The 10,919-nt window shown below is 45.6% G+C and overlaps 1 protein-coding gene across 1 annotated transcript in view; it reads left to right on the forward strand.

Moving 5' to 3' along the window:
• The window catches only part of LOC131215668 (gamma-aminobutyric acid receptor subunit alpha-4), a 28,838-nt gene extending 17,919 nt beyond the window's left edge, over positions 1-10,919 (forward strand). Inside the window, exons 12-15 of the mRNA XM_058210060.1 lie at positions 678-728; positions 3,492-3,842; positions 10,127-10,237; positions 10,773-10,919. Of these exons, the coding sequence (XP_058066043.1) occupies positions 678-728; positions 3,492-3,842; positions 10,127-10,237; positions 10,773-10,919 (660 nt within the window). The remainder of the gene's footprint in view (positions 1-677; positions 729-3,491; positions 3,843-10,126; positions 10,238-10,772) is intronic.

Consider the following 10,919-nt stretch of genomic DNA (forward strand, 5'->3'; position numbering starts at 1 on the left):
ACGCGTCCCGCTTGTTGTTGTAAGGATTCGCTTAAAGGCGATCGAAAGAATACCCCCAAGGATCGCGGCAGCTTCCTTCGAGCTGATTCGTTCGAGCTCTTTTCCGACTTCAGTTCTCTCGTTCTCTCCACCTTTTCGTTGTGTTGTATTCCATTCTGTTTTTATCCGTCTCGTGTTTTAATTAAACCTATGTCCTGTCGTTTAGTTCGGTTCGTAACATCACTTCCGCTCACACCCAACCCGAGTAGCGTGTTTCAGCTTCATCTTTTCGCTTTTTTCCTTTTTACATTTTTCAAATTCTTCACACACTATGCTCTCTAACAGGCGCTTGTTCCTAGTGCTTTCCCCTAGTGCAAAGAATGTCCTTTACAGTACACTGCCAAACACGCACGACATCCACACAAACCTGCTAGGTTCTATTCGGTTTCTTTCCCGATTTCATCCCTTTCATTGCGCACTGTGGCAATAACGTGCGCCTTTTCAACCACTCGATGGCGCCGGAAACATTGTCACAACGTGACACACAACATACAAACACACCACCGTCTAGCATTTGCGCATTTATGGTTTACGTTGTTCCGTTTTTCGAACTTTTCCTACACCACGATACTGCTCTCTGTTGTGATGTATGTGTATGTTTTTTAGTATCAACCAATTTGTGTAATGTCATTTTCCAGCGTCTTCCAGCTGTCCTAAGCAGGATCGGAATAATTCTCGCTAGCCCCCTGGTAAGCTATCTTATTTATTCTACCATCATCTACTACAACTCAAAGCTACCCCCAAAAACTCAAACCCGAACCCCCGAACCGATGGAAAGTAGAACTAAAACCGAATCAGAAGCCCTACAGCCATCCCGACACCCATCAAAACGCTGCTGACAATGCCAAGCATTGCGCCTCTCCCTGCAAACCCCGTCAACCTCTATGTTTTTGTTTCATCCGCGATCTGAAGCGTGCCTCCTTAGTGCCCGCGCGATCACGTCAGTCAAACCGGTCGACTGCCGTTGGTCGGTCCCGCCGGGGGATGGGTTGGTGCCTGTTGCTAGTGATATGCTGCGGGGGCTGCTAGTAGAGCATCCTGCCAAACCTGTCATGCACAGCAATAGCACGGGCGCGCTCGTTTGCCTTTGGCCAAATCAAATCCCGTTCGGTTTTGTGCTCTATCGCCCTTTCTGTTCGCTTACAACTTACAATCACCGCTGCTGAAGTGACCCGCCGTACCTAAAGCCTCCGAAAGCAGTTTGAGACAGCAAACCTCTTGCTTTGTTCTTTAATAGTGACTTAAGACAAGCTACGGGTGGGCCATTGGAAGCGGAATCATATGTTTCTTAAAAAATACATTAACAGATTTTTTTTTTGTTTATTTGTTCATCTTTCTTTTGTGCAAGAAGATATATTATATAGTACATATGATTTATATGGATGCAATTTCTTGGCGTTTATAGTCCTTGGGTAACGAATGCCAATCTGGTGACCTGATCCCCAATTGGAACCATTTCCAATTTCCTATGTCATTTTTCGATCGATCAATTAGTCGATCTAACAGCTAATATCAGAGATACGAGCGTTGCTCAATGCTTCCACTTCCGATGGCCCAATCTTTATTGGAAAAAAAAAATCAGCCAAACGTATTGCGAGTGAGCATGCTTAGCATAACTCTTGTAATCACACCGAAAGAGAGCATAAAACTCGCGATCCCACACGGTGATCCCGTGTTTCGTGTGTCGCGTACGATCCCTCCGATTTTTGAAACCTACTTTAGTTTCTTCTCATGCTATCTTCTCTTCTATTTTTCTCTTCTCTCTCTCTCTCTCTCTCTCTCTGCCTCCTATCGCGCCACACACGCCATCCGTGCCGAACCTGTTTTGGCTTCCATTTTTACTTGCTTCACTGTGTTCCTGCTGTTTTGTTTATTTCTGATCGGCCCAAACTGTGTTTGGTTTTCTAATGTGCTCGCTTACTGTTGCTTCAAAATTCTCTCCAATATTTAATGTTTCGTTAATGTACTTTTTGGTACCCGCCACTTGGCTGGAGTTTACCGTTCCATTTTCCGATGAATCCGATCCGCAACGCATGGCTTCTTGTCTTTTGGTTTCAACAAACAAAACAAAACCCATAACATTCCGCAACAACTGATCGACAACCCACCACGCGATGGGTCGGCCGGGCGGGCACAACCACCACCCTCCCGTCATCAGTCGTCGAGGCTTTTGTCGGTAACGTTTGACGGTTTGACGCTTGCTTCCCACACTAGTTGCCAGTCGGCCCCGTTGGGTTGTGCTCGGTTTGCTTTATTTTCAAGTTCACGGGCGCGGGCGAACGAACGATTAGTGGGCGAACATTCTAGCACACTAGGGATTAGAGTCTTGTTTTGAGGAGTAGCGTGCCTCTTGCTTGCCAGCTTGCCACCGGTTGCCCCTTTGCTACTCCGCTTAACCCCTTTCCCGTTCTGTTTCGATTTCACCCGTTTCTTGCTTACTTTCTTCGCTGCTCCCGAGTAGACCCCCCGTATTGCGTAGAGATCGTACAGGATCGTGTCTGTTGATGCTTGTAATCGATGTCAGAAAGCTGCACCCACCATTTACGCACCCAATTCCAGTTCTTCCCGGTTGACTCGGACCAATTCTGTTCTTATTGTTCCTGTTACTTATTATTCCCGTTAATTGTTATTATTTTTATTTTGTTGACCAAAATGTGGAAAGTACTAAAACTTCGACTTTTCAATATCGGTTCACATCGGTTTCATTGTGCCACAATGATGGTGCGCCGTTGATGATTGTTGAATGAACTTATAGCGTTTCAGCACGAAACTAGTGAGGTGCGCTTAGTGTTGTAGTGCGCATAGAAGCTGTACATATAAAGCATACAACTGACGCCCGGATCGATTCCGGCCGACTCAGTGCAATCCATCGTGGAAATGGTGCTACCGATAGTCGAAAGGCTGGCCTGCGGGGGGCTACTGCGGGGATCTCGCCGACCGTCAAAGTCATAGCCAACACTTTGCTTTGTTCCATCGATTGTTGCCCAAGCTGCCCGAATTTTACGTCACATTAGCAAGTTGGCGCTAGTCCACTTGACCACTACTTTCAGTATGTTTCGAAGGGAAAAATTAAGTGGGCACTAGAAGAGTAGAATCTTCACTAGTTGCAGTTGAATGTTGCTTGATGTTAAAATCATTGTTAGCTTCATGTTCTAACCAGACCTCATCCTAATCGAACATTCTGTTTAATGACGATAAACAGACCCATCCATTGCATGACCGTTGAAAGCCATGATTGTTTTCTAAAAAATATTGCAAAACTAAATCGAAAATTCAAACGAACATCGCTCCTGGCTACACTTGTTACACGCAATCACCAATATCTACAGCCTGTGTGTGCCCGGACACAACGAAGCCCTAGACCTCAAAACAATAACAGATATTCCGCGGAGGGGGGTAAACTTGTTGCCCGTTAATTTTAAAACCAGTCGAACCATTATTTGAACGAGCAGGAAACGATTGAGCGCGAGTTTCACACGGCCATCGCCGCGGAGAAGACGACTGGCGCCACCGCTACTAGCGCGTCCTCCGCCGCTTCAGCCACCGCCGCTGGCTCCGCTACCGCCGCTTCCGGTTCCGTCGGCCGGACCACGCATCCCAGCCAACCGGCAGCCAATCAACGAACTTCAGGCGACGTTGGCACCGGCGGCGGAAGTTCCGCCGCTCCCCATCCACCGACCGCGGCCAGTGTGCAGCGGTGCGAGGAAGGGTTCACTTCCGGCCCTTCCGGCAGTCTCACGCACCGCCGAACGCCAACGGTCGAAACGAAGCTTAACGAGATCGGGCTTATGGAGACGAGCTTTGTAAGTTGTGCCGCGGGCCTGCCTAACCTGTTTCCGGTTGACCACTCCCGGATTTGACGCCCCGCGAAGTGCCGGGACCGGGGCGATGATAAAAGCATTCCCACAGTTACTAACCACTGGTTGGGGCGCCATTTTGTGATTGCATTTATGCTGCACACGGAGTGTGCCCTTTTCCAACCGCCGTTTTTTTGCTTGCTTGGGTTATGCTCAACCGCTTTGTCGACCTTAATGTGTGTCCGTTTGCGTGTGTTAGTTCGATCGAGTGTATTCGTGTGGCCTGACCAACTAACCATCCGCACCATGGAACCGAAGACCGCGAAGAGGACCGATGCATCGCAGGTTCTTTCTCCATGATATACGGAGTGTCCTTCTTTTTGTGAACGTTTTGATGAGATTTTAATTACTTTTTGGTAAAAAGTTTTGTGGAAAATACATTAAAAAGTTTTTACACAACTGTTACGGAACGTCTTTATTGGACCGAGCATTACGATCGATTTGCTGATCCTGCATTTTGTGAGGTTGAAAACAATTTTATTACGAATCGCACAAACCATATCCTTTCTCGATGCTTCGGGAAATCGATCTGCGTTTCAATATATTTTGCGGATTTTTTGTGTTCGTATTTTAAAAGTGTCTCACAAAATGGTGTTACTATAATTGAGAAGGAACGCATTTAATTTATTTAACGGAAAATGTACAATTTATCGCTTTTTGAAAAGTATGTCAAATATTTGAAAAAAATAAGAGAATATTTTATTAATTTCCACGAAGTAGAAAAAGCGCGTGAAATAGGCCATACCTTATGCAAACTTCAGATAATTTTAAACAAGTTAGACAAAGTGATTCATGTTGGGAGTGATAGTAAAGACCGAAACTAACAGACTGATGAAGATATACCGATGGCCAACCAAAAATACCAAAAATTAATGTCAATTTAATCATCTCATTAGCATAATAAGAGATTCATAATCGATAATGATAGGCACCAAACACAGGGTGGCAAAAAACAGATCGGTGAGCCTTTCAGACCACAAAACTCAATCCGGATCAATTTTGCATATTTTTTCTAAAAATAATTAATGATGGATTCCAATGACGCCTATATGGATAACGGACTCACAGCAACCTTTTTCTTTTACAATTAAGTACAGTTTTTTCGAAATTCACAGAAAGTGAGAAAATTGTTTAGATAAGACCTAGTCCATCGCTATCAGCGATCAGCGTTAGCATTACGTTAGAATAACGTTAGCGATCGTAACACATACATTTTTTCCACTTCAAAAAGCAAACAATTTGTGCAGCATTTCCACCTGGACCGAGTTGTGCAGCGTATCGCACCAGTCTGGTGGCCACGCATCGTCAGCAATCGCCGGCACACGTCCCAGTAAAGCGATGCAGCTTACCATCCCGGCCTCAACTAATCAACTTATGCACTCGGCAAAAGATGCCTCAACAACCGACGGCAGCTTCCGGCGTTCGCAACGAGCGTCGGGTGCCCGAGCATAGCGACCACCTCGAACGTGGGGCCCGGTGTGGTTCCAATCAACGCTCGTAAAAGGGGAATTATCGGTTGGCTGGAAAATGTGCTTGGCATAATCGAGATATGCAACCGGCCCACCTTCGTGGGCCGGCCTGGGCTGGGATGCCAATGGATGCTTCCGCCGGGTTGGCTGTGGGCCATAATGGCACAGGCCCGAGTCCCGAGGTTGGAGTTGATTATGGAATTTTGCATTCTATTGTTTCCCGCCCCGTTGTTCGGGCTCGCAAAGTTTGACCCACGGAAGGGCGTAGGGCGGGAGTTGAAAATTACGATGCTCAAAATATGATACACTGCCAGAGAGCGGCCCGTCGACAAAGTGCCACCAGGAGACAGCTTTCAGCGCCAAGCCAACCGTTCATCATCCATTTCCAGCCCTTTTCGTTGACTGTTCGGCACGGGAAGAAAGTTATGCTCGTTTCGGTCCGAGGTCCGAGGGTTATGCTTTGCCGTCTCGCACACGAACGATGAATCAAACGATCCCACGCAATCCCGATCTTTCTCGGTGCAATTATTGCCTGCTCTGAAATAGTAATGGCCGCTGGTGATGAAAGGTCAAGCGGAGGGACCCATAACTCACTCGCTGCTTCGTTTCTATTGGACAACAACTTTTGCAATATTTCACAATGGTTCTGGCGTTTTGGTTTTTATTGTATAAAATGAGAAACGTGGTTCTCAAACTATCTGGTGCATCTCTGTTTAATGCTCTCTGTTTTGCTTGATTAGTCTGTGCTATGTGGATAATGCGCTTGCAACCGAGACTGACCTCTTATCTGTTTGTTGCCTGCGCTTTATTGTTATTCTATCAAATTTGTAGCATCGCTGTCCATAATGTCGTTCACTTTTTCGCACTACGTTCGTTCGTACTTTCAGTTTTTTCCCATTGTGGATGCTTTTTTTCTTGTTTCAATCGAATATAATTTTTTTTAATGGTAGTTATTAATGATAAATTCAATTCGCCTAAAAATCCACTTCGAAGATGTGTGTATGTAGCTGTTTCTATTTTCCGAAGCATCTACCAGTTCTGACCGCCCAAAACATCCGTCGAACAAACTTTCTTTCTGCATATCCAATTTGGCGTTGAGCAACTGTTTAGCGAAATTTTTTTGTAAAATATTCTATCGGCAGTCACAAATTTGTATATTTTTGCACAAAAAATACATATAATTTAGGTGAGGTATTATGTTGCTCCTCCATTAGCTTGAAGTACCAAAATAATGTGCCTATTTGTTTGATAACTTAAAAGTGAAACAACACCGCATAAAAAAAAACATAAAAAGCGCTTCCCCTCACAAATGTTGATCTTTGTCGATGGCAGCGTTGGCGACGCAATTACTAAATTCAATCAAACAACAGCAAACCCTGCATGAGTTCCACCCAGAGTTCAATGTTGACACGTATGCACTTCCACCGGTGTGTTTGTGTGTGTTTGGATTGTTTGCCAACACAATTATCGTCCACTTACCGCCAGCACCAGTTCAGCGCAAGTTGAACCGTTAGGTGCTTAGAGAGAGCGAAAGTGTGGAGAAAAACCGTCATCCTGGGCCCGGAACGGCCATTAGCATGTAGATACTTTAGCTGCTGGTTGTGATTGTTGATTGATAGTTAGCGAATTGCGTTCCGGTCGCATCGCCATGGCTTTTTGGCTGTTTGCAGTGGGTGGCTAGTGTGCGTTTGGCCGAACGCCAGCTCTCGCAAGGATGGCGTCCTTCTCGGACCAATTGCTCCAGCTCCAGAGCTCCATGCTGCGGCGTTGGAGATCTTTTGTACGCACCAAACCATGCCGCGAGCCAGTTCACCAAATGTAGCGGGTTTCCGGTGCCTTGGGCATGCCGTATGTTGCGCTCCGAATTTCCTAACCAATTCTTAAACTTTAAGACCCGCATTAGTTTTCATGGAACGATCTTCGCATATGAAAAATCCCACTAAAAACCACTGCTTGCCGGGCCGGGAAACTCGTTGCAAAGCTGGCTCCTTTCTGTTCTAAGTGGTCAAACTAAAACATAATTGCATTGATCGCCTGTAGCTCCCGTTTTCTGTCCGTCTCGCTCACTCTGTCTGGCGGCCATTTTGCCAGGGCAGCGCTGTGTTAAGGTGAATGTGTGCAATAATTAGTTTCATGTTTTATTATTCTCTCTTCCCGTTCCCCGCTCTGTCTCACCCTACTGCCTCTTGCCACCCCTGCGCCCACCGCAACCCTCGACACACGACACACATTTCGAAACTAACGTGGAAAAACCAACCGCCAACGAAACAAAAAACCTTCATCCTCCATTTCTAACATTTGCATTCATCTGCCCGAACCTCGCCCGTCCGGAACACCTCACACGTACACCTCCACATATCCACATGAATGTTACTACTACTACTACTACTACGGTGACCACCTTCGATCCGGAACGGCGGACGCCCATCCCATCAGCCGGTAAGTGTGTCCCGCGTTATGCTCCTGGTACAGATTCTGTGACTATTTGACCGCGCGCCATCTCTCTCTCTCTCCACTCCGCGAATTGGACATCACTTCCGGAAATCACTTTCTCGCACGGGCGGCAGGGGCCGTGGCCATGGCACACATACTACACCGGTGTATGATAAGATTGCCACGAAGAAAGCCATTATCCTTTTTTTGGTGATGAACAAATGAAAACGCTGGTCGCCGTTTTCTGAGCTTCTCCTCCCTTCGATTCGGCCACGTGGTGTTCTGCATGTCGTCGGCGTAATTGGAATACCTGAGGATACCCCGGGCATGACTGATTATCCGGCGCAACCGGGTTGGCAACCATCTACCCGAAGGTGGCAATTTTGCTAAAACCAGTCCAGTGCCGGTGGCGCTGGCCTCCACGGCCTCTTCCTTAATTATCCTACAGGACACAGGACGGACGGCACAGCACGTGGTCCGGGCAGAGAAGGCACATTTCCGGTGCGCCATCGGAATATGTAATTTATGGCCACCGGTGGCCACTAATGGTCGCGGGTGTGTTGTACGTTGATTGAAATCGTTCGGCCACTATCCTACTACTGAAGGTGCTCCGAATGCTTTGAAACAACAGTCAACATCATTTTGCAACACTAGTCCCGATTTTAATTGACAATGGTTTAAATGGGAAAAAAATAATAATTGAATTTCTAAACGAACTATTAGGTTCAGTTATGTTCCATAATGGGCATAAAATTAAAATGGAACAATAACAGCGACGATTAGCATCGAGACGAGCTATAACCATTGTGTGCGCAACCGGGTACCATTTAGAGAGAAAGTAAAAAATCAAACTGAGGGTGTAAATCAAAGTTATGTTTATGAATTTTTTATAGAAGGTGTACAGGTTTGTAAATGAACTCATTTACATGCTAAATCTTACTTATTTAAAAGTAAATAAAGAGAATATATTTTGGTTTAAATTAAGATCAGTTAAAGTCATTTCGTTATTTTGATTTCCATAAACATTTATTAGGGGTACTCGAAATTTTCGCCACTTTTACACCTTTCTATAGTTAACTTATATCATATATGACACGGGCCAGTTTACTGTTTTCGTTCAGAACTATCAGGAGTTTGAGGTTCTCCAATGGCAGAAGTAGAAACGGAGGTTGTGTAACCCATCGTAATAAAAATTATACTAAAATTTTTCCCAAATGTAACTTAGCCACTTTTCACATATGTTTATCGCTCCAAGTGAATCGAACTTTAATAATTTAGCAGAAGCCGGAAAATTTAACGGCGCATACAAGGGTTAAAATCTATTGCGTTGATTATTTAAAACCACTTAAGCTCAATTAAAGAAAATAGCGACGTTGTCCCATTAAATACTTGCCTCCGTGACACAATTGCCGCGGAGCCGTGAGTCACTTTGTATGATAAAGTAAACATAGGAATACAACGAACAACGAATCACGCACCAAGTAGCACCCTAATCCGCCCTGTCCTCGTCTAGCGACCACCTAGTGCACTAACTTGTACTGTACGCGCCTTGGGAAGATAGCTCCCAGTGCCTGTGCTTCATCTAGCGTTCGAACGAGCGAAATAGGATTAGTTTTAGAATAGGACCATCCGTTGCCGGAGAAGCTTTTCCGGCAAAACCGGAAGCTCCCGCAGAGGGCACTTAGTGCCATAGTGATCGCTGGTAACCGAGGATGCATGCTGGCTTTAGGTGTACGTGTATGTGTGTGTGTGTCTGTGTGCGCTAGTGAATGTAGTGTAGCCTCAAGTGCACCCCGTCAAGGATCAATAAGGTCCGGCCGAGGTGCCGACAAGTGCGTCCTTTTCATTCAACAATCAAACGTGTGGTTTGGTGTGATTGCCCAAGTACTTGGTACCGTTTATTTTCCATTTATTCATTTTTTCTTTGTCACTTCACACTGTTGCGTTGTGCCTTACCGTCGCTTTTCGTGGATTAACCGGCCGCAAACGAACCCTGCCACCTGCAACTGTAACTGCCTCCCTAAACCCCTGAAAGAGGTGGTCTCTCTGTATGTGTGCTTTCGTGTGAACCCGAACTGCCAAAATCTTCCCCACGCCACTTCCAAACACCCAACGCCGCTAACTCGAAGCGCGTTCTAACCTCGAGTTCGCGTAACTTGCGTAAAAATGAAACAAACAAAAACCAAACCCCTACCTTACACGAGAGAGTTGTTTTGCCGATTTGCTGCGTTCCGAGTGTTTTACTGTTTTTCTTAGTTTTGGCCCTGGTTTCATTTGCACGCACGGTGCCCACATTGCCGCGGCCACTAACGTTGCTCCCTTTGGCAGGGTGTCAAGAAGCGGGAATCCGGCGGACCGAACGAGATCGTCGCGTGTACGAGTTGCGCCGGCGGAACGAGTCCCTGCACTCACTCGGCAAACAATGGCTGTGCAACGGAGGTAAGAGGCTGTGTTTATTTATTTGTCGGCATTAAAAACAAAACAGCACGATTACAACTGTCGATTTCGGATGATCGACATCATCACGGTTTGCAGATTAGGTAAAGTGTCGAAGCAGGATCATAAGTCAATGTCAGCCCGAATCTTGTACTTCTTTTAAATTTTTTCATCTTTCAACAAATTCATGAGTTCAAAAGTGAATGGAATAAACTTCCTTTAAAGAGACTTGCAACATCATTTTTTTTTAATGTATTGCTAAATCAATCCATTCCAAGATTTGAAACAATTAGCCAAACAGTCGTTCTGGTGTTAAGTGGAATTAAAAGAAATCCTTAAAGGGTTTACAAAAAATAATTTCAATATTAATGCAGCTTTCGGACACGTTTAAGTCCTCCGATAGGTTAGGGATAAATCTTCTGCATTATTAGGATAGAAGGGTTAGAACGGTTAGAAGAGGCAGGGGTCTATCTACCTATTGTTCGCATTCAAATTAATAACACTTTTCTTACCGTACCATCTTTTCCCCCAAAAACAGACGTGCTTCGTGCAGGTGCGGAAAAAGGAGCCACCGCATCCGATCCGCGTGGCGAAAACGATCGACGTGATCGCGCGCATCACCTTCCCGTCGGCGTACTCCGTGTTTTTGATATTCTTCTTCATCCACTACAAGGGATTCTCCTAG

This window comes from Anopheles bellator, chromosome 1, assembly GCF_943735745.2.
Source record: "Anopheles bellator chromosome 1, idAnoBellAS_SP24_06.2, whole genome shotgun sequence".
Lineage (NCBI taxonomy): Eukaryota > Metazoa > Arthropoda > Insecta > Diptera > Culicidae > Anopheles > Anopheles bellator.